This window comes from Aquarana catesbeiana, linkage group LG05, assembly GCF_042186555.1.
Source record: "Aquarana catesbeiana isolate 2022-GZ linkage group LG05, ASM4218655v1, whole genome shotgun sequence".
NCBI lineage: Eukaryota > Metazoa > Chordata > Amphibia > Anura > Ranidae > Aquarana > Aquarana catesbeiana.
In genome coordinates, this window is record NC_133328.1 from 101,454,077 (window position 1) to 101,478,931 (window position 24,855).

Below are 24,855 nucleotides of genomic sequence, written 5' to 3' on the forward strand. Positions count from 1 at the left end.
TAAAATAATTAAGCATACACATGGCAGGACTTTTCAGCCAACTTTCACCAAATCACGTGGTTTTTCAGCTCTTTACCGCCACCCTTTGATCAACTCCTGTATTGTTGTCTGATCTTTTGCATTGGTTCTGAGCATGCGTGTTTGTACTTTGGACTAAAGTCCTATGGACTTGTGTACAACGATAGGATTTTGCACCACAGGACTTTTGTTGCCGGAAAGTTTGTCTGTTTGCACAGCCAACATTTGTCTGATGAAAACCGAAAAAGTTTGACCAATGGAGCGTACACACGGCAGGATGTTGCCTTAAAACAGCTAATTTGCATGTTTGTTGTCAAAAAGTCCTATCGTGTGTATGGGCTTTTTGACAGCTGTCATCAGAACCAATGTACCCATTGAAAAAAAAATCACCTCTTTTTCCTATTTTCGTGACAAAAAATGTAGTTTGTACTATTCACTTTCTATCTCGGGGTCAATGATCACAAGGATAAATAGAGAGAGTGCATCTACCTAGCTGAGACATAGACAGCTGAAAACCTGAACGTAGAGAAAAACCAGTACTACAACATCGTTCCATAAAAACTATTACCTATAGTCCCACACAAAGGTTTCTCATTTCTGGAACATTGTTGGAGTGTTTGCTTTTCTCTACCTTTAGTCTTGTGCGGTATCACGGCTTAGCCAAGCACTCATCCCTCAAAAAGGGTTACATGAGGTCAGTGTGGTGTAGTCTGATCTATTACAAGTTAGAAAAACCTGACATGGGACATGTAAGTGATGGGAGACTTTGTGTGCTGAGGAGTAGAGGAGATCAGCAGCACTGTCACTATAAATCCAGGCCTGCAATAGGGGTAGTGTAGTCTTTAGGATAAGCCAAAATGATGTCAACATGTAACACATGCACAGTAGAGGCAGAAAGGTAATAGCACTATGTCATTACCATTCATGCACAGCAGCATTGACATTTAAATGTAGGCCAGTGAGATCCAAATAGACATGTTACAATGGGACATGTTGCAATGGGACATGTTGCAATGGGACATGACCTTCTAATTTCTGTCCCCGACAGTTCAAACCACCTCCGTAGCCTCTGGAGTCTGCTGTGACATACACAGGCACTGTAATCCCTGGCCTAGCAGCTCACACCACCAACCCCCCACACAACCATTGCAGCTGGCCAGGAGGACTGCATTCAGAGTTACAGTTGACAGTTCCCCACAAAGGCACCAATCGCTCCTGCACCTGCAACCACCCCTCTTGTCACCACAAGCATCACCTGAACCACCCTTCACCATTCTGCCTGCATTCCTAATCTCAGTACCAAGCCTGAAACCTGCCCACCACTGTGCCTTCATGCCGCCCCCATCACCCCACACCGTTCATACCAAAGTTGACCCCATTCTTCTTTAACGGCATCACACCTGCATAACAACCCTCACTCTCACCTCTGTTTTTGACCCCCATTCCCTTCTCCTGCTTTCACCACCTCTGTCCTACATGCCCCCACTTTACCAATGACAACCTCTGCACTTGCTGCCACCCTTGTGCGTTCAAAAACAGGCAAATTTTTGTTAGCAGAAAAATAAAGAATCTTGCAAACATACAATAATTTAAAAGTTCATATTTAGTCTATTTGCAAATGCAGACACTCTAAAACACAGGGGTAGGGATTAAAGTATTATTAAACATCTGTGTGCACTCCAGCTTGGTACCCTATCCTAATGCTGAATCATGCTGCTGAAAAGCCCAGGGCGCAGAGAATGGAACCTCTCCCAGCATCAGGAGGCCTGCGTGTGTGCATATCAAAAGGACAAGCATCATTGTCTGCTGTGACTCATCCAAACAATATTGTCTTTAAAATGAAGGCGGTAATGATAAAGTCAGGGATGGCAGGCACACAGCTGTTCATTCATTCTCCTACATCGGTATAATTAAATGCTATAGTACATCCTGATTTAAAGTAGGAATCTCTGCTTCATAAGATAGGCTAACAAGCCCCTGATGATAAAATATTGAATCATTGTTGTCCTTAAAGTACCTGTTGCAAGGCTTAATACGCATCTGAAACTTTAATGTCAAACCAAAAAGTCAATGCATGTACCTACCAGTATTGTGTAAAGCAACAAGAGGAGTTAGTTACATTTACTACATGTTAATTGTCAGAATTTCCAAACTGACTATGTGATTAGCATCCCAAAAAGTGAATTCCAGCCGGCAGTTGATAGTTCTGTTAAGAGATGCCAGTCCATAGCAAGCCCTGAAATAGGTCTTCTATTACATCTCATTGGGATTCTAATAACATCCACTGCTCAAGTTCTGAAGAAGGGGGAGGACTTTCCCCCGAAACGCATTGTATGTTTTTGATGCATTTTAAAAATATCTTTAAGTGATATGAACATTTGTTCTAGATGCTCCTCAATACCCATCCCAGGGCAGAAACTGGGATGTAGCATATAGGGCTTGTTGACACGGGAACTTCTGCTGTGCATCTTCATTAGGATTCATAAAAAAGGACCAAAGAATTTTTTATAGTCTATGAAGCATGTTTATTAAAATATGTTAGTCTCTAAGGTTTTGTATAAAAAGTGACCCATAGACAGCCTGACTGTAAATCCCATAAATTGGGACAGTTACACACAAAAAAACAAGATGACAAGCTATAGTGTGTCTGTTATGGTAATCAGGCTTCCTAATTAGCTTCCTTGCTAATCTGTGGGATCAGTCTTTATTTCTGATTGCTTTTAGTAATGACAATATGTTATAAAGGGAAACTTCACAAGTATGCATGCAGTGGGCTAGGTTGGGCTGTCTTTTTTTGGCACTGCAAAGCATTTACACCAATACCAGTCTACTGTAGGTTAAAAAAATTCCAGAGTATATTTGTAAAAATTTCACTTAGTTCTCCTAAATCTATCGGATCTGAAAATAAATTTGTTTGTATCTTGGAGATAAGCTTTATCTTAGATTGTAAGCTCTAAAGAGCAGGGCCCTCTGATTCCTCTTGTACCAAATTGTATTGCAACTGTACTGTCTTCCTTCATTTTGTAAAGCGCTACGCAAACTGTTGGTGCTATATAAATCCTGTATAATAATAATAATAACGGTGTAACCTTTGGGCCTTGGAGCAACATTTGACTTGTGCTCCTTCATGTAAAATCATTTAAAATGGAACTAAACTCTAATATTAAAAAATTGTGAACAGGCAGGCTCTTTAGACCCCTTTCACACTTGTGCGACTTGTCCTGCAATTTGAGACTGCAAAGTCGCATGAGAAGTCATTCCCCATGATTTCTAATGATAACCATTCATATATGTGCGACTTGAAGTCGTGCCAACTTCAATGTAGTACCTGTACTATTTTGGTCCGACTTTCATTCAAGTTGAAGTCCATATACCTCAAGTTTACACAGGCATTCCCTGAAATTGCGTCAACTTTGAGGTAGTGTGAAAGGGGCCTTACTGTAGACGAGACATGCAATGTCTCTTGTGCAATAAAATAAATCTACCCACCTGCTCACAGTGTTCTGTAGTGCGTAAGCCCAGTTTACATTTCAACACAGTTCCTGTGTACCAGGATGGCTTCACTCCTGAGTATGCATAGGAGTGACGTCATTCCACACCGGCCAAGCAAGATGGCCGAAGACCTACACCTGAAAGAAGATGGGGAGTAGATGCCAACGCCGACCAGGGACCAGCAAAGGTAAGCTCTGCTGAATTTAATTCTACTTGTATGTATATTTACCTTCAAAAGTATTTTCAATATGCTGTATATAATCTGTAGGTTTGTTCTTAAGTTGAATCTGTTTGTAAGTCGGAACAGGTAAATTTTTTAGGTGTAGCTCCAGCCCAAAAAAATATTTTTAAGCTTTTTGGATAGCATAGGGAAGGTTTAACACCCCTGTAAAGTTTGTTTTGCTGTCTGTGCCCCTGTTCAGAAGATTTCACCTCACTTTCTGTCCCTGTGACAATTGGATTTTGAAAATTTTGGGTTGATTGCTTCAGTGGAAATACCTTTTTTCCCATAATAGCTTTTACAGGAGTACATTTCCCTTCCTAGGGGTAGATTTCCTCTCACTTCCTGTTGTCTCCCTACATTTGTAAGTAGGAGTCGTTTGTTAGTCGGATGTTTGTAACTAGGGGACCGCCTGTACAAGGTAATCTTGCCACCCAATTATGCTCCTACATTGTGTTACCCTGGGCTCCTGATTAAGACTAGGGATGAGCTTCGAGTTCGAGTCGAACTCATGTTCGACTCGAACATTAGCTGTTCGCAAGTTCGCCGAACACCGAACAATTTGGGGTGTTCGCGGCAAATTCGAATGCCGCGGAACACCCTTTAAAAGTCTATGGGAGAAATCAAAAGTGCTAATTTTAAAGGCTTATATGCAAGTTATTGTCATAAAAAGTGTTTGGGGACCCGGGTCCTGCCCCAGGGGACATGTATCAATGCAAAAAAAAGTTTTAAAAACGGACGTTTTTTCAGGAGCAGTGATTTTAATAATGCTTAAAGTCAAACAATAAAAGTGTAATATCCCTTTAAATTTCGTACCTGGGGGGTGTCTATAGTATGCCTGTAAAGGGGCGCATGTTTCCCGTGTTTAGAACAGTCTGACAGCAAAATGACATTTGGAAGGAAAAAACACATTTAAAACTACCCGCGGCTATTGCATTGCCGACAATACACATAGAAGTTCATTGATAAAAACGGCATGGGAATTCCCCCCAGGGAAACCCCGAACCAAAATTAAAAAAAAAAAAAATGACGTGGGGGGGTCCCCCTAAATTCCATACCAGGCCCTTCAGGTCTGGTATGGATATTAAGGGGAACCCCGGCCAAAATAAAAAAAAAAAAATGACGTGGGGTTCCCCCTAAATTCCATACCAGACCCTTCAGGTCTGGTATGGATTTTAAGGGGAACCCCGCGCCAAAAAAAAAAAAAAAAAACGGCGTGGGGTTCCCCCAAAAATCCATACCAGACCCTTATCCGAGCACGCAACCTGGCAGGCCGCAGGAAAAGAGGGGGGGACGAGAGTGCGGCCCCCCCCCCTCCTGAACCGTACCAGGCCACATGCCCTCAACATTGGGAGGGTGCTTTGGGGTAGCCCCCCAAAACACCTTGTCCCCATGTTGATGAGGACAAGGGCCTCATCCCCACAACCGTGGCCGGTGGTTGTGGGGGTCTGCGGGCGGGGGGCTTATCGGAATCTGGAAGCCCCCTTTAACAAGGGGACCCCCAGATCCCGGCCCCCCCCTGTGTGAAATGGTAAGGGGGTACTTACCCCTACCATTTCACTAAAAAACTGTCAAAATAGTTAAAAATGACAAGAGACAGTTTTTGACAATTCCTTTATTTAAATGCTTCTTCTATCTTCCTTCATCTTCTTCTTCTTCTGGTTCTTCTGGCTCTTCTGGTTCTTCCTCCGGCGTTCTCGTCCAGCATCTTCTCCGCGGCGTCTTCTATCTTCTTCTCCTCGGGCCGCTCCGCACCCATGGCATGAGGGGAGGCTCCCGCTCTTCTCTTCATCTTCTTCTTCATCCTCTTCTCTTCTTCATCTTCTTCATCTTCATCTTCTCTTCTTTTCTTCTGCGGGCCGCTCTGCATCCATGCATGGAGGGAGGCTCCCGCTGTGTGACGGCGTCTCCTCGTCTGACGGTTCTTAAATAACGGGGGGCGGGGCCACCCGGTGACCCCGCCCCCCTCTGACGCACGGGACATGACGGGACTTCCCTGTGGCATTCCCCGTGACGTCACAGGGAAGTCCCGCAAGTCACCGTGCGTCAGAGGGGGGCGGGGTCACCGGGTGGCCCCGCCCCCCGTTATTTAAGAACCGTCAGACGAGGAGACGCCGTCACACAGCGGGAGCCTCCCTTCATGCATGGATGCGGAGCGGCCCGGAGAAGAAAAGAAGAGAAGATGAAGATGAAGAAGATGAAGAAGATGAAGAAGAGAAGAGGATGAAGAAGAAGATGAAGAGAAGAAGAGCGGGAGCCTCCCCTCATGCCATGGGTGCGGAGCGGCCCGAGGAGAAGAAGATAGAAGACGCCGCAGAGAAGATGCTGGACGAGAACGCCGGAGGAAGAACCAGAAGAGCCAGAAGAACCAGAAGAAGAAGAAGATGAAGGAAGATAGAAGAAGCATTTAAATAAAGGAATTGTCAAAAACTGTCTCTTGTCATTTTTAACTATTTTGACAGTTTTTTAGTGAAATGGTAGGGGTAAGTACCCCCCTACCATTTCACACAGGGGGGGGGCGGGATCTGGGGGTCCCCTTGTTAAAGGGGGCTTCCAGATTCCGATAAGCCCCCCGCCCGCAGACCCCCACAACCACCGGCCACGGTTGTGGGGATGAGGCCCTTGTCCTCATCAACATGGGGACAAGGTGTTTTGGGGGGCTACCCCAAAGCACCCTCCCAATGTTGAGGGCATGTGGCCTGGTACGGTTCAGGGGGGGGGGGGCCGCACTCTCGTCCCCCCCTCTTTTCCTGTTGCCTGCCAGGTTGCGTGCTCGGATAAGGGTCTGGTATGGATTTTTGGGGGAACCCCACGCCGTTTTTTTTTTTTTTTTTTGGCGCGGGGTTCCCCTTAAAATCCATACCAGACCTGAAGGGTCTGGTATGGAATTTAGGGGGAACCCCACGTCATTTTTTTTTTAAATTTTGGCCGGGGTTCCCCTTAATATCCATACCAGACCTGAAGGGCCTGGTATGGAATTTAGGGGGACCCCCCCACGTCATTTTTTTTTTTTTTAATTTTGGTTCGGGGTTTCCCTGGGGGGAATTCCCATGCCGTTTTTATCAATGAACTTCTATGTGTATTGTCGGCAATGCAATAGCCGCGGGTAGTTTTAAATGTGTTTTTTCCTTCCAAATGTCATTTTGCTGTCAGACTGTTCTAAACACAGGAAACATGCGCCCCTTTACAGGCATACTATAGACACCCCCCAGGTACGAAATTTAAAGGGATATTACACTTTTATTGTTTGACTTTAAGCATTATTAAAATCACTGCTCCTGAAAAAATGGCCGTTTTTAAAACTTTTTTTTGCATTGATCCATGTTCCCTGGGGCAGGACCCAGGTCCCCAAACACTTTTTATGACAATAACTTGCATATAAGCCTTTAAAATTAGCACTTTTGATTATTCATGTTCGTGTCCCATAGACTTTAACGGTGTTCGCTTGTTTGAGCGAACTTTTTTCCTGTTCGCATGTTCTGGTGCGAACCGAACAGGGGGGTGTTCGGCTCATCCCTAATTAAGACTATAAGTGGCTGTTTTACCATGCTGTCACTATCAGAAATCCCACCACAAGAAAAGTGTCATATAGCCATACCCTGCATTCATGTAGATACAAGTGACTGCAAATAAGCTTAAGAAGATCAACAGCACTGACAAGCAAAATAGAATAAAAGAAAGGTAAAAAAAATAAATAAAAATATGGCAACTATTAATGATACACGGGCCTTTAAAGAAGAACTTTAGCTTATTTTTTAAACCATTGCCCAGCAGATTTTTCAATAAAAAATATAGCTCTCAGGTACTCATTGAAATACTCACCTTCTCTCTGGCACAGTCCCCTGCAGACTCTCTGCTCCTGCAACTTGCTGTCGGTCCTCTTCTGAGTTAAATGATGGCTATCATCATATACCCTATTTCCTGTGAGCTAGAGCTGCACGATTTTGGCTAAAATGAGAATCACGATTTTTTTGCTTAAAATAAAGATCACGATTCTCGCTGTGTAAAATCATCTTTCACATTATACAAAAAAATTGGGCTAACTTTACTGTTTCGTTTTTTTTTTTATTTCATGAAAGTGTATTTTTTTTTTTAAATTGTGTTCGAAAGACCACTGTGCAAATACGGTGTGACATAAAATATTGCAACACCATTTTATTCTCTAGGGTCTCTGCTAAAAAAATATATCATGTTTGGGTGCTCCAAGTAATTTTCTAGCAGAAAATAATGATTTTTACTTGTAAGCAACAAATGTCAGAAAAGGTTTGGTCTTTAAATGGTTAAACCTCCTTCATTTACACACCGGAGTTCTTTCCTTTGATGAAAGAACGAAAAGATACTTTGTTTCTACTTATTTGCCTGTTGTGATAAAACTTGGCAGGCAGCCTGGATTTTTAATTTTTTTTTTCCAGCTGTGAGAACTCTCTGCACTTGTTAAAAAGAATCGTGACATGCTGTTTTGAACATCGGGAAGGGAAAAAGATCGCAATTTCGATTCTTAACGATTAATCATGCAGCTCTACTGTGAGCTCAGGCACTGAAGAGCATGCCCCTTTGAGTAAGTTATTATGTCGGCCTATTCTCATAGGAAAATGCTGCAGAGTAGAGCACTACTGTAGCTACAAGAGTGTTGCTCTCTGCAGCATTTAGGACTGCCTACCTCCAATTCAAAAAGAGGAAGGATCTTGGGATGTCACAAGACCAGCAAGAAGAAACATGGATTTAAAGTGTAAAAGGTATTTAAAATTTAAAAAAAAATCTGCAGAGGAGATAGGGAGAGATTGAGATGTATGCCTTGGTATGCATACTAGAGTGTTAAAGGCTCGGCTTTAAAAAAGAAAAAGAAAAATACTGTGTAGTCAAGGGGTCTGGTAGTGTAAAAAGCACTGTCCACTGTACAGCTTAGTTTACATGACATATCTTTAGCCAATCTCTGCTTCCCCCAAGCTTATCCCAAAAAAAAAAAAAAAAAAAAAAACACCCTGGCAAATTCACCCTGTCCTGGCATGGAAGCTGACACACTTTGTTGAGTGATCCCCCAGCATAACAAGTACAAGCACTCTCCTTTGTTCACAACTGTCCACTGCACATACCCTGGTCTGTGAACAAAGTAAAATGCTCATTCCTCTTATGCTGGGGGAGTGCTCAATGGCCAGAGCATTTCAACTTCTATGCAAGGACAGGACAAATCTATCAGGGGGGTAGTTTCACCGCATTCCAATTTGCATGACAGGAGACTGTGACTGGCTCGCAATGGAGCTGGTTCATACATGTCCAGGGCAGCCATGAAGAGCAATGCACAGGAGTCCTGTGCGTCTTTGGCTCCGTTTCAGGTCCCAATTCAGGCAAAAATTTGGGCCTGAGTTGTCCCTAAAACAGAGAACAGGAATGCACCGGACCCCTGCTGTGAGCCACGTCAGCAACAATGTGAACCCGGCCTCAATGACAGAAGGGACGTTTTCTGAAGACAGAATTTATGATTTCTTGGCCATTTTTCAGAGAATATGAATGATAACACAAACACTTTTCTTTCACTCATGGTTAGTGTTTGGCTGACTCCATTTATTATCAATAAACTGTGTTTACTCTTTTTAAATAATAATGGCAACAGAAACTACCCAAATGACCCTGATCAAAAGTTTACATACCCTGGTGATTTTGACCTGATAACATGTAAGTTGACACAAAGGGGTTTGGGTGGCTATTAAACGTAACCATCCTCACCTGTGATCTGTTTGCTTGTAATTAGTGTGTGTGTGTGTGTGTGTGTGTGTGTGTGTGTGTGTGTATAAAAGGTCAATGAGTTTCTGGACTCCTAACAGACCCTTGCATCTTTCATCCAGTGCTGCACTGATATTTCTGGACTATGAGTCATGGGGAAAGGAAAAGAATTGTCAAAGGATCTGCTGGAAAAGATAGTTGAACTGTGTAAAATAGGAAAGGGATATTACAAGATATCCAAGGAATTGAGAATGCCAATCAGCAGTGTTCAAACTCTAATCAAGAAGTGAAAAATGAGGGGTTCTGTTGAAACCAAATCACGGTCAGGTTGAAATTTCAGCTACAACTGCCAGGAAAATTGTTCGGGATGCAAAGAAAAACCCACAAATAACTTCAGGTAAAATACAGGACTCTGGAAACATTGTGTGGCTGTTTCAAGATGCACTATAAGGAGGCACTTGAAGAAAGATGGGGTGCATGGTTGAGTCAACAGAAGAAAGCCATTACTATTCAAATGCCACAAATTATCCCGTTTACAATACGCCAAACAGCACAGAGTCAAGCCTCAAACCTTCTGGGACAAAGTCATTTGGAGAGATGAGACCAAAATTTATCTTTTTGGCCACAACCATAAATGCTATATTTGGACAGGAGTCAACAAGGACTATGATGAAAGGTACACCATTTCTACTGTGAAACATGGCGGTGGATCGATGATGTTTTGGGGATGTGTGAGCTACAAAGACAAAGGAAATTTGGTCAAAATTGATGGCAAGATGAATGCAGTATGTTATAAAATACTGGAGGAAAATTTGCATTAATCAGCCAGGAAGCTGCGCATGGGAACGTACTTGGACATTCCAACATGACAATGATCCAAAACACAAGGACAAGTCGACCTGTCATTGGCAACAGCAGAATAGAAAGTGAAGGTTCTGGAGTGGCCATCTCAGTCTCCTGACCTCAATATCATTGAGCCACTCTGGGGAGATCTCAGACGTGCAGTTCATGCAAGACAGCCCAAGAATTTACAAGAATTTACAGGAACTGGAGGCTTTTTGCCAAGAGGAATGGGCAGCTTTACCATCTGAGAAAATAAAGAGCCTCATCACAAATACCACAAAAGACTTCAAGCTGTCATTGATGTTAAAGGGGACAATACACGGTATTAAGAACTGGGTATGTAAACTTTTGATCAGGGTCATTTGGGTAGTTTTTGTTGTCATTATGATTTAAAAAGAGTAAACATAGTTGATTGATAATAAATGGCTTCAGCCAAACACTAACCACGAGTGAAAGAAAGTTTTTGTGTTCTCATTCATATTCTCTGAAAAATGGCCAAGAAATCATAAATTCTGCCAGGGTATGTAAACTTATAAGCACAACTGTAGGTATTACATGTAAACTAAGCTGTAATTTTTAAGCCTGACAATGTTTTTAACACTACTGGTGCCCCTTAACTGCACAATAATGTTTTCTAAGGTGCACTTAGGTTTAAGATCCATGAGCACTGGCCATAAAAAAATGTGGGTTTTTTTTTAGGCATCTTGCATTTTGTTCTCCAGCCTGTAGAAGCAGCCCTTTGTTAGCCTAGGTGTCCTTACACATTACTGTAGGTATGTAGGCATATTTTTAGAGGAGCATTTAGAGGCAAAAAAGAAAGAAAAAGCTTTAGCATTGTGCTTTTGAGAGGAGCAGAGAAAACATGTAATGCTCATAAACGCAGCATTTAGGATTGTTCACGTTTTCAAGTGTACACTGAAAAAATGAGCAGAGGGGAATGTTTTGGGAAAAAAAACACTTGTAAAAACAAATGCCCATAAAAGCTCATAAACTCTTGTGCATATGAGCCACTATGAGCATTTTTATGCAATTTTTTATGCCCCTAGTGTGCATGGACCCTTAAACAAAAGACACTAAGGCCCCTATCACACGGGCTGTCCAATCAGATATGCCTGTCCGTTTTTTCAGGTGCACCTGATCAGACCCTCCAGTCTCTTTAATGGAGCGGCAGATGTCAGTGAATAAATGTCTGCTGACACCCAACGGCCTTCCGATCCGATCCTGTTCACCAAAAACAGATGGATGGTGGTCCTATTCCCCATCCAATGGTCTGTTTCCATTTGATTGCCCCATAGAGGAGACCTGTCATCCGCCTGCCCAACAGGGATCAGCGGAGAGATCCCCCGCTGAGCAATCGGATTCTGCATAGCGAAGTTGCCCATGTGAAAGGGGCCTTAAGGAGACAGCAAACTGAAATGCTACTTTATTTCTCTATGAATGGTAATGCTGGGGATTAAGGCTGTCCATACATTATACATTTTTCTTCTACAATTTTCATTTAGATTTACCAAAACCATAAAATACGAGGTCAAACCTAAACACTTTTAAATTGTATGAAATCAGGCAGGCCCTTGTACTACACAGCTGAAGGTAAATCTAAAGGAAATTGAACAAAAAAATTGTATAATGTACGGCCAGGTATAAGGCCAGCAGCAATTATACTGGAACCTCATGGACCAAAATATGTTGCATTCTTCAAATCCCCAATATCTATAAATTGCAGTACAAGCTGTACTTGTTCTATTATTAACACATAAATGAATATGTAAAGTGTGAAATTACACCTTTTATTTGTTGTGTAGTGGCATACAGTTGTAAACCTTCAGTAAATATAAGCTGATTTCTGCATCCCCAAGAAAGTGATTGTCGCATGTCTTCATTGAGCGGCTATTAAACCCCCTATGAAGCTTGTTTACTCGCATTTGTTTTAGCTACACAAAGTAAAGCAGCTGACAGGATGCATCATAGATGAAATAGCACACCTGCTGTAAGAAACACAAGAGACTCTCAAGCAGCCAAATCAGGAAATAGTCAGCTCGCCTCTTGTTCCATGATGAGAGGATATGCTGGGCGATACTGAAACATAGCTTTATTCTCTATCATGTACTGTTCAAGGTCACAGGAGAAATCTGCTTACACAATTATCCACTGCTGTCTCCTACAACTAGGTATATCCCGATATTCAGATTTCTATGTGGGAAAACAATTTTAATGAACTGATTTTCCACATCAGACATGAAAAGATAACATGACTGTTACAGGTTCACAAATAGGAAATCAGCAATAATCCTCTGATGATATTGATCTAATGTGATTATTTGTCTGCCAACACTCTGTAAGGAAATCAACAGTTGGAACAGCCAAAAAGTATCAAAGTGGAATAAAACGATACTGAGCTTAGACAGATAAAACAGATTAGCCGTCTCCCACACCTGGCTAAGCATTTCACACTTTTAAACAGAAGCATTTGCAAGTAGAAAGACCTGCATGAAGATTGTTAAGGGGCCAGTCCACCAGTTCAGTTATAGGTCGAACATTGTAGTTGGATTTAGACACTGTCTTTTTATGTCTAGGACACAGGTGTCCTCTGAACTCATCTCTAGCCAGACTCATTCCTGCCCCACAGCCCATCTTTTTGTTTATGTGAGCTGCAAGGTGAGAAAGACCTGGCCCTCTGCTCATTGAAATATAAGAAAAAAGCACAAGTTTAGGGCTCGGGTAGAGATAAGTTTGGAGGACGCCAAAGTTCATCTCTAGTCCTTTGCATACTCCAACAGTGAGATCTGCCTACCTCTGTTCCTGTCTTTGTTCCTGTTCTCCCAGACGTTTTGGGTGTTCCTGTCCACCTTTGTAGCTTCTAGCATCTCCTGTTGTGTTTTAAACAATGGGCTCCATTCACAGAACCAGATCGCATACGGTATTTAGGTGTTTTCCCAAATACTGCATACGATCCTAAAATGTAAATTCACTACTGCTTTATGCGGTATTTACTGCATAAAGCAAAAACGCTCTGTAAATACCGCATAAAACAGGAGTGAAAGTCAAGTCACAAAAAAAAAAAAATGCATGTGGTAAATAAGTTGGGGTCCCGGCATGCGATATTTAAGGAACCGGCAGCTGAATGTAAAATTAAAGACATGCCGGCAATAAAAAATTAAGAAAAAAAACAGAGTTTGGTCCCCACCCGAGGGAAGGATCTGGTATGGATTCTGAGGGGAACCCCCAGGCCAACATCTTTTTTTAAAAATGGCATGGGTTCCCCCTCAAAATTCATACTAGACCCCTTATCCGACGCATGCAGTGTGGCAGCTCAGGAAAGGGAGGGGATGAGCGAGCCCCCCCCCCTCCTGAACCATACAAGGTCACATGCCCTTAACATTAGGAGGGTGCTTTGAGGGAGGGAACAGCCCATGTTGATGGGGACAAGGGCCTCTTCCCCACAACCCTGGTTTTGGGGGTTGGTGTGCGGGGGGCTTATCAGAATATGGAAGCCCCTTTAACAAGGGGGCCCCAGATCCCAGTCCCATCTATGTGAATGAGTCCCTCCCTTTCCTGACCTGCCAGGCTGCATGCTCGTATAAGGGTCTGCTATGGATTTTGGGGGAGACCCCACACCATTTCTTATAAATTCTGGCATGGGGTTTCCCCTCAAATGCCATACCAGACCAGAAGGCCCTGGAATGAATTGGGAGGACCCCACAATGTTTTTTTTCTTAATTTTTATTGCCGCCATTTTTTTTTTACATTCAGCTGGAAACCTCGCTGATGACTCATCAGTCGTAAAGGACACGTCGGCCATCCGCTCCTTAACAACCAGCTAGTGATAGCCTGTGGTAAGGACACCAGTGGCAAGGCTTTCACTACTAAAATACAGCTTGAGTTCATAAAATAACTAATGCTGTAAGATAAAATGGAGCCCACAATCAGATAAAAAAGTAAAAAAAAGTGAGAACTCCTCTTAAAGTGGGACAAAAATCCTAATATTAAGAGAAGCATAGAAAAAAAAATACATTTTTTTACACACATCTAGGTGGATGCAGCATTGATTCGATGCTGCATCTGTCCCCCTCTGCCTCTGAAGTGAGAACTGAGTGATCAAACACTGCTGATCGCTCAGTTCTCCCCTCTGCTCTGAGCAAAGAGCCAGGACTGTCAGTCTCCAGCTCTCTGCTCTGCCCCCCCCCCAGAGCTTAGTGGAGCGCTGGGCTGTGGAGGGGGTGGGAGGGCCTAGCTCAAGCACTCAGCGGATCACCAAAAGCCCGAGCTAGGTGGCGGTCCAGGGTTCTAGGTGGATCCCGACCATATGGTCAGGATCTCTTCAGAGCCTGGACCGTATCAGTGATGTCAGTCAACAGCAGACTTTAGCCCGCTGTCTCTTGAAAATGGGTCACAGGAGTGCAGAACGAAAAAAGCTTTGGCTATACTTCTCATTTAAAAAATTGTGAACAGGCAGGCTCTTTATTGCAGAAGAGACAGCCAATGTTCAGGTGGAACTGAAAATCCATCAGTTAGATCTTATTGCTTGGGTCACAACGAATTCAGATGTGTTTTACCATTGCGTGGAATAAGACCTTAAATAATAAATCTGGAGCAGAAATTTCAAAGACATATATAAAACATATCATAAAATATCACGTAGATGGGAACTTACCTCTTTACTGATCTCAACATCTGTGAAAATGCTCTGTTCATCTTCTTCATGATATTCTCCATCAGATTCGCCCACAGCGATGGGAACACACACCGAGAGACGAGGGTTGGCCATGTAATCATCACTTTCACTAACAACATACTTTTCCCCATTTTTTGCAATTCCTCCATTGGTATTATTCCCTTCCCTGTAATCCTTTTCTTTCCCTGTGCTGCTCATGTTGATGTGATTGTGCAGATTGATGTTGTTGATGTTCCTGTTCTTCCTTGAAAGGTTGGTAATGAATGTGTCCCCAGTTTTTTTGGGCTTGGTAAACAAGTTGCGGAAAAAATCGATAACAGTTTGTTTGGCAAAGGAAATAGCCCTCTGAATCCTTGCAATCGCTATCTGAAGGTTGTTCATTTCACCATCCTCATCCGGTGCACTTAGGTTATCCGCACTGAATGAGCTAAGCAGGAGAGCCAAGAAGAGGTTCAGGACCTGTGAAGATGTAAAAATACAGTAATTACAAAAATGCACACATTAACTAAAATAATAATGTACTTATAAAAACAGGGGCTGACTTTGTTGAAGCAGAACGCCAAGCAGATGACAAGCTTGCTCTCTCCAACCCCTCCCCCCCCCCAGGGCTACATGTAAAAGTACCCATCAGTAAAAGTGCCACTGCAAAATTATATCTCCAATGTGTGGACAGTGCCTGCTTGAACACACACAAGTTGCCTGAAAGGACAGCAAAAACAAGAACAACTTCTGCGCCTCCTCCAAGGAAGTGATTGACATTGTCTACAAGGGCAGCAAGGGGAGGGGTGGGGCCAAAGACAGATCTTATGTGTTTTTTTCCTCTTGGCTGCCTGTGCATGAAGCATAGTAAGTGTATGCATATGACCGTTTTTTCTTAATCCAGGGAGTGTGCATGAACAAGTGGCTTCATGGGACCCTGTAAGAAAAAGAAGCCACCCCTAGTCTCCATTTCCACTTGTTAGGACTCCAAAGTTGCGCCGACTTTGAAGTGCAACTTTGATGCAACTTTGGATGGGTGAGACTTGGATACGATTTTGGCTTTGACCAGTGATAATGGACAACTGTTGCAAAACTTGTATAACATTCAGGTACAACTTTCATGCAACTTTTGAATGTTAGCACTGAAGTCTTTGGCCCTCAAGTTGCATGAAAGTCAGACCAAAGTAATGCATGAACTACTTTGAAGTCGCTGCAACTTGAAGTTTCACATATATGAATGGTTGTGATTGGAAATCATGGGGGAAACTTGTCATGCAAATTTGCTGTCCAAAGCTGCATGACAAGTCACACAAGCATGAATGGAGCCAAAAGGAGGATATTAGACCAGCACTGAGGGGACAAGCTCTTTCATAGGAATATGAAGATGTAATATAATAAGGAGCAGCACATATCGAAAGTGATTGCAGGAGTATCTGAAATTAATTTAAAAATGTGAAGCTCTCTCTTCCATTTAAGTCCTACTGCTAACTGTTAGGTTGAGAGTTAGATGAAGCCTATGCTCAGAAGAGAATGTGGGTTGTCTACACTGACCTCTTTCTGAAAATGCATGTTTTTTTTTCTTTTTTAGCCCCCTTGCTGAAATATTATATATTGAAAACTAACATACCATTTAAAAAACCTTCAAGCCCAAATTTTAAACCCATCCATGTACATTTACTATCTCTGCGACAAGTAGGCTGACCAAAAAGAACAAATGTACTACAAAAGGCTTTCAAAACATTCCTTACAGCTGAACTCACCCATTACAGAGGAGTGAGACCCATATATCTGACCTTATATGATCTAATTATGACACATTAGATTAAAAGAAACTCACATCTTCGAGAACTGCCCTTCACCTTAATTTTATTATGAATTTTCTTTCATTTCAGTATAACAACTACCAACTATTGTAAATATATGGATTTCGGTTTTTAGATATATAAGTGCACTTGGTAAATATCAGGTATGAGCGCAAGCTCATAGTTTGCTAGAATGGATGGAACTAGTGTATAAATTGCTCTTACCTTTTTTTCCTTTTTATTTTTTATTTGTATGGAATAGGGAAGGGTTACAGATTCGTTAAAAGTTTAGTACTATGATGTGAGTATATCTGTTGGTGTAATTTCCCATTCCATTTTGTCTTTTGCTGGAAATTAGGTGATGTCTTTCCAACACAGACACAGACCAGTATAAAATCAATTTTTAGTAGTAGTGTAGGGAAAGGATTACTAATGGCATATAACAAGAGAGGAAGTGAGGAGAAATCTTCCAAATGGGGACACATATAGTAATAAAATAATGCCATAAGTTCTTTACCTTCCACCCCCTTCCTCACATTATCCAACACTGAGAATAAAAGTTTTGACTAGAAATCTACTTGCGGTCACTGTGGATGGGGGCATTGAATGATTTTCTCTCATTCAGCCCATGGGCCAAACAAGAGAAATCTAAATGTGTATGGCTAGCCTAAGTTTAACAGAAAGAGCTGATAATCAGAAAATCCATTAGCTATTTATACCAATGAAGCTTCCTTCACAGTTTGCTATTTAGTGATAAACACACACTGTTAAATTTACATTGTCCCCTCTATTTCTATATGTGGATGATGGTACTGTAATTATTCTCATTAAAAAAAAAATCCAAATACATTTCTCCTAAGCAATATACAGCTGTCACATGGCCCAGCTCTTTCCCAGCCTGTCTGCAGGGAAACATAAGCAGGAGGAGCTTCTAGTACTCTGCTGCTGGTCATGTTTAACTTAAAAAAAACAAAAACAAAAAAAAAAACAGCCTTTGTAATACAGAGTAAAAATAAATAATTTATGACAATTAAATTGTTTTTAATTGTCATACAAATATATATTTTAAATCAAGTCTTATTTTATTTTTTTTGGGCAATATCATGGTGTGGACACAGTGTCACACCCTCCAGCCTGTGTCTTAGAGGGAGGTGAAGCCTCCATGAATCTACATGTAATATCCCGCCCCCATTGTGTTTAGCTGGTTAGTGAGCATGGAGGAGGCGGGAGGGAGTGGCTGTCATTTACCACTGTGGATACACCCACATGTGTAACTCCTCTATAGTCACATGGGCTGCTCATATATGATAGGGAGGAAATGCACAGCATAGAAACTCACTGAAAACTGATTATGTGTAGAGTTGCCAACACTGCTCTGCAAAATCCCTAGCTGCATTGGGGATTTGGGCAGAAGGGGGAGAACAGCAGAATCAACTAGTTTTTTTTTGCAGAATACAGAAAACAAATCTTATAGTGGCTGAGTGAGTATGAACAGCATGTAATACAGCATGTATTAATAGTTCTTCATGATGTGGGTTTAATGACACTTTATGCCAACATCCCTGCGAAGGGCCATGTTTGCCCACACAGAATGCACAGGTGTTCCATGCATCTGTGTGCAGGCAGTCCCATTTATGTCTTTTGGGATGCAGTGGCTGCGCAGACATAGCTGCTGGTCCCAGTTTCACATACATGTGAGTGTGGGTTCTTGTCCCTAGGCCAGAATGACCTGTACTTGGTCCTGCAGCCTCCTGGGATACTTACATCACATTTCCCAAGAGGCTGCAGGATTGACACACAGAATAGCTGGGGGGGGGGGGGGGGGTTGGAAGGCTGGCAGGGGCAGGTCATCGAAGCTAGCTGTCTATACCTAGAAGAGGCAGCCAGCTGAAGAGGACCAAGATAGTGACGAATGACCCACTGTGTGCAGAGGGACAATGCTGGATTCACTCTGTGGGGAAGTATGTGCTTGGAAGAGCACCACAACACTTAAAGTGACTGTAAAGGCAGAAGGTTTTTTATCTTAATACATTCTATGCATTAAGATAAAAAAACCTTCTGTGTGCAGCAGCCCCCCTCATAGTTACCTGAGCCCCATCTCTATCCAGCGATGTCCACGAGTGCTTTTGCTGTCCAGAATTCTCCCTCCTGATTGGCTGAGATGCAGCAGCAGTGCCATTGGCTCCCACTGTTGTCACTCAAACTCAGTTAGCCAATCAGGAGAGAGAGAGGGGGCAGGGCCGAACTGTGGCTCCCTGTCAGAATGGATACACTGAGCTGCAGCTCAGCTTGGGTGCCCCCATAGCAAGCTGCTTGCTGTGGGGGTACTCAACACAAGGGAGGGGCCAGGAGCTCCAGCCAGGGACCCAAGATGAGGAGGATCCGGGCTGCCCTGTGCAAAGCCACTGCACAGAGCAGGTAAGTATAACAAGTTTGTTATTTTAATAGAGAAAAAAGAGACTTTACAATTACTTTAAGGTAAGTGGTAAAAACAATGTGGGGGGTAGGGGGAGTTTAGTTCCACTTTAACGCTTCTCTAGTAACACTAACCTGCTATCAAAATATTAACCAAACTGATCCATTCAGTCCTCCCAAGACCTCCTGCTCTCTAGCTCCCTTGACACCTCCTCCCATGTTTGCCTCAAGGACTTCTCCCGAGCTGCTCCTATCCTTTGGAACTCCCTACCCCAATCTGTCTGACTATCTCCTAATCTATCGATCTTTAGATGACCCCTGAAAACCCTTCTCTTTTAAGAAGCCTATCCTGCTTCTAACTAATACACTGTGTTTTTACTTTCTCCATCAGCTCATCCCCCACATTTATTAACGTTGGTATCACTTGACCTTTTAGATTGTAAACTCTAACGAGCAGGGCCCTCTGATTCCTCTTGTACCAAATTGCATTGTATCTGTAATTTCTGCCTTAATTTTGTAAACGTTGTGCGAACTGTTGGTGCTATATAAATCCTGTATAATAATAATAATAATAATACCATATGCAAAACTAAAACAAAAGGTTTTGGTTACACATACATTTTAAACACTTCAGCCCCGAAAGGATTTACCCCCTTAATGACCAGGCCATTTTTTGTGATACAGCACTGCGTTACTTTAACTGACAATTGCACAATCATGCGACGTTGTACCCAAATCAAATTAATGTCCTTTTTTTCCCACAAATAGAGCTTTCTTTTGGTGGCATTTCATCACCTCTGCGGTTTTTATTTTTTGCGCTATCAACAAGAGAAGCCCGCCAATTTTGAAAAAAAATGTATTCATCATTTTAGGCCAATATGTATTCTTCTACATATTTTTGGTAAAAAAAATCCCAGTAATTGTATATTGATTGGTTTGCGCAAAAGGTATAGCATCTACAAAATAGTGGATAGATTTATGGCATTTTTATTTTATTTTTTTAATAGTAATGGCGGCAATCAGTGATTTTTTGTGGGACTGCGACATTGCGGCAGACAGATCGGACATCTAACTGACATTCTTTACACTTTTTTGGGAACCAGTGACATTACTACAGTGATCAGTCCTAAAAATATGCACTGAAATTGTAATAATGACACTGGCAGGGAAGGGGTTAACATCAGGGGCAATCAAGGGGTTAAATGTGTTCCCTGGTTGTGTTTTCTAACTGTATGGGGGACTCTGTGACTAGGGAAACACACAGATCCGTCTTCCTGCTAAGCCCACAAAAGCTAGTGCACAAATCGCCATACCGGTACAGCGATATGCGCAGCGGAGCCACCTTGCCCCAGTATAACTGCAGCGGGTGGTCAGTAATTTGTTAGTACAACTGGACAAATATGACCAAGCATGTAAAAATAGGCAGTGGTTAACACTTCTGGCTTGCAGCACTGGAGTCCTTGGTTAAAATCACAGCTAAGGCACTAAGGAATCGATTTACTAAAGGCAAAAAGACTGTGCTCTCTGCAAGTGCAGCTGCGTCAGAGCTTAGTAAATGAGGGAAAGCTTAGCTTTGCTAAGAGTACCCAATCACAAGCAAAGAAAAAAAAAAACAGCATCTTTGCTTGCACATGATTGGATGATGGAAGTCAGCAGAGCTTCTTCTCATTTACTAAGCTCTGGAGTGCAACTGCACTTTGAAAAGTGCATAATCGATTTGCCTTTAGAAAATCAACCCCTAAGTGCATGGAGTTTGCATTGGCTTCCTCCATGTACTCCGGTTTCATCCCACAGCCCAAAAACATGCTGATAGGTTAACTAACCTTAGTATGTATGTCAGATAGGGACCTTAGTGTTGCGGGTTCCTCACCCTGTCACCCGTGACCCCGCCAAGCTGAAAGAGGGAGAGAGCTGCCTGTCATGTCTGCAGGGGATTTCTTCCCTCCCCCTCCTTCTTCCTGTTTCACTGACTGACTGAATCTAATGTAATGCGAGCTGACTCACACAGAGTTGTTCACTTTGCAGCCTCCCCTGTGTCCCTATTGGCAAGAAGAAGAAAGCCAATTAAAGAAGCAGTCACAGGAGCCAATCAGAGGGACTTTAACAAGCTACAGGAAGCAGCTGCAAAGGACTCTGGAATATGAAGTTCCAGCACAAAGCAGCCCCATAGCCTTCTATAATGACAGAAACTACCAAGAAGACCAGGATTCTCTGTGGGCAGGAAGGTAAAAGATTCCATTTTAATTCCTGAAGAGAGGATCAGTCAGCATGAGGTGGTGAAAGAGATCAGACCTGAGGGAGAGATGCTGTCTCTCAGGTGACTTCACTTTGCAATTCAGGCCTCCGCCACCAGTTGGGACATCCAGCCTGAGAGAGGGGAATCCCAGGTGCACATCCAGGCGCACCTGCACTGATGGTGAAGCGTTCCAGTGTGAGATGACCAGTTGGGTCTTCAGGAGAGCCTGCCTGTTCCAGGATGTTCACTTGGGCCTTGTCCACAGGATCTGGTGAGGGGGCTTTGGCCCTTTTGCAGGAAACAGAGACACTGCACCACAGAAGTAGTTAATTGAACACTTTATAACAAAATCATCGCTGGTAGTCATCTTGCTGACACTTGTAGTGCCACAGGGATAAAGGATATGGCCATCCATTTCTGGGACACTGTATACAGACATCATTGTCCTCTGACCTTGCTGAGAAAGATCCTGCCTGCTTCACTTCAAAGTTTTATCTTTTCGTCAAAAGGACTGAAGCTACTAGCGCCATACGGATCCATACACACATATTCAGGGCTCTTTATATGCAGTGGGTGTGTGGGGGACAGCTTATCTAGGAGGTTAAGCCATTACAAGTTGATTTGAATAAAGTGTTTAAAGTTGGGCCTGTGGTGTCAGGGGACAGTAGAGAGAGGCCTGACACAAAGAAGGACAATCAATTCCTTTGCTCTCCTCCTGCCTGGGCTCATAGAGCCAACCTGAGTAAAGGTAACAATCCGATTTAAAGTGTCGTATTGTGCTTTATTTACCATTTAAATGTGCCTCTGCTCTTGTGGACATTCTCAGGTTTGGAATCCCCTGAAAACAGCAGGAATATAGGATTAAAAGCTATATTGCTCTTAAATCTCAGTTATTGCTCTCTAGTTGATTACTTGAATATATACTGCTACTATCTGTTATTCTTCCACAGAAATATTGCAGTAAAGACAATTTCTGTATTTTATCATAACATGTGTGTTTCTCATTGTTCTTTGCACTTACACTATTGCCAAGTGTGCCCAAGGGAGCTGAGGCTGTTATTAGGGCTGAGAGGCAGAGTAACGGACTGAACAAACAAAAGCAGCTCCTTTGGGGGTATCGCTACATTAGATTGCAAGCTTCTTGATGGCAGGAACTGATGTGAATGTAAAGCGCTGTATAAATTGATGGTGCTATATAAATACCTATAATAAATAATAACTCTAAGTACGTCCTCACTGAAAATGTTCTATATTATGCACTATACTTCTATATATCCCTTTCAATGCTTGCTTCAATATACTGTATTTGATTTGTTAATATTACTTGCTGAATTTGAAGAAAAAAATTCTAGCACACTAGTAAAAATTATCATTTTGAATTCTCTTAAATGCTAAATTTTTCTCTCACAGCTACCTGAATTGACAAACACTCTGTTCGCGCTTTCCTGGGGAACAATACAAGCAAAACACTAGGTATAATTACAGCTAGCATGGGTAACCTTTATTGCAAAGTGTAGCTGGAAAAATTACAATTGTGCTAAAACTGAATGTTATAGAATCTCTTTATAGCTCCAATAGCATGTTCATACAAAACGCCATTTTAACTGGCCACCAGCCCTGACATGTGACCAGGTAAGTGTTCTGACTTCTATTCAAGAACCCAGAGGAGCAAAGCCTTCAAAAATAGATTTGGACAGAAATAGAAGCACAAGAGGGAAAAAAATACATATATTTAATGTCACATATGTTCGTATTCTGCACGAGGAAACAAATAACAAGACTAAGAACATATTTTCGTGGTACCACTGAGTGAGTGGGAGTCAGTATTCAGACTGAACAAATGGTAATAAGAGAAATGTTTCAAAATGGAGGCTGCATGCTGCTTTCTTTGATCCATAATGCACTGTACCCTGTGAAGCCTTAATCTGCGGTATTGTGCAATAAATTGCTGGGGTGCAGCATGGGGCTCCTGACCAAAATGTAAGCATGACTACATTTCTGCAGCTTGATACTTGGACTAAATGAGAAATTTACATATATATTTTTTATAAGCTTAAAAAAGGTGAAAATCAAGAAGCAATGACATACTATTAAAATCAGCTCAAGATCTTGTATCCGGATTTGGTAAAAAGGTTAATTTTAATGCTGAACTCCATTTTAGCCCTGGTTCATACTGGTGCGATTTGACATGTGATTTGACATGTCAAATTGGCGGCAACTGCACCGTGCTAATTGGTGCGACGTTGCACCGATTTCAAAAATTCGTTTCTGTACTACTTTTTGCGATTTCAGCTTGTGATTTCCATTATCATCCATGCAGAAACCCGCACAGATGTCTGTGAAATCACCGCTGAAATCGGGACTGACATGCGGGAGTGAAGCTGAACTTGCACGGCTTCATTCCCGCAGCTCAGTGTGAATCTGGGCTGAAACAAATATTGTCTAATTAAAAGAGCTTGTATATTCTTACTTGAATCTTAGTGTGCTTATCTGTAAATTAATCCAGCACTAAACTTTACCTCTGGGCAGAGGTTTCCTGTAATAAAGACCGGCCACTGCTGCTCTCGGTCCTTGTGCAGGGTGACTGGTCCTGTATCCACTCTCCTGTAGTTTTCTGCAGGCAGCCTGTAGTGGGTGGACCTACTGGCTCCCACCCACATGTCTGTTCTCTGCACAGCTATGTATAGCACAGTGATGTCACTGCTAATTTTACAGGGTAACAACTGTGTTTGTGTAATATGACTGCTATGCTAATCCTGCATTAATATAAAATGTATATCCCCTCATGTACATGGCTTCCCTTGTCAATGAACACAAGAACAATTTCCAAAATTTTGACAAACTGAGTTTTATAGAACATTTGTTTAGCTCATTACATGAAAGTAATGTTAATAATATAACTTATGCCCCATACACATGATCGGAAATTCCGCCACCAAAAGTCCTATGAGAGCTTTTGGTCGGAAATTCCAACCGTGTGTATGCTCCATCGGACTTTTGCTGGCAGAATTTCTGCCAGCAAAAGATTGAGAGCACGTTCTCTAATTTTCCGACGGAAAAAGTTCCTATCGGAAATTCCGATCGTCTGTAGTAATTCCGACGCACAAAATCCGTACGCATGCTTGGAAACAATTCGACGCATGCTCGGAAGCATTGAACTTCATTTTCTCAGCTCGTCGTAGTGTTGTACATCACTGCGTTCTTGACAATTGAAATTTCAGAGAACTTTTGTGTGACCGTGTGTATGCAAGGCAAGCTTGAATGGAATTCCGTCGGAAAAACCATCCAAGGTTTTTCTGACGGAAATTACGATCGTGTGTACAGGGCATAAGATTACAAAGTCTTCAGTTTTACTCAAATTAGTTGATGCAAAAATGAATACACCCCACAATAAATACTACTACATCACTCCATGATTTGTAAGGACAGCACCAAGTCTTCTAGGCATGGAATGAAC

At 42.3% G+C, this 24,855-nt stretch overlaps 1 protein-coding gene across 4 annotated transcripts in view; it reads right to left on the reverse strand.

The window, feature by feature from the left end:
- LOC141144373 (sodium channel protein type 5 subunit alpha-like) overlaps window positions 1-24,855 on the reverse strand; it is a 586,505-nt gene that overhangs the window by 160,557 nt on the left and 401,093 nt on the right. For all 4 annotated transcript variants that reach the window (XM_073630007.1, XM_073630006.1, XM_073630004.1 and 1 more), the window contains one exon: window positions 14,946-15,425. In XM_073630007.1, coding sequence (XP_073486108.1) covers window positions 14,946-15,425 — 480 coding nt within the window. The remainder of the gene's footprint in view (window positions 1-14,945; window positions 15,426-24,855) is intronic.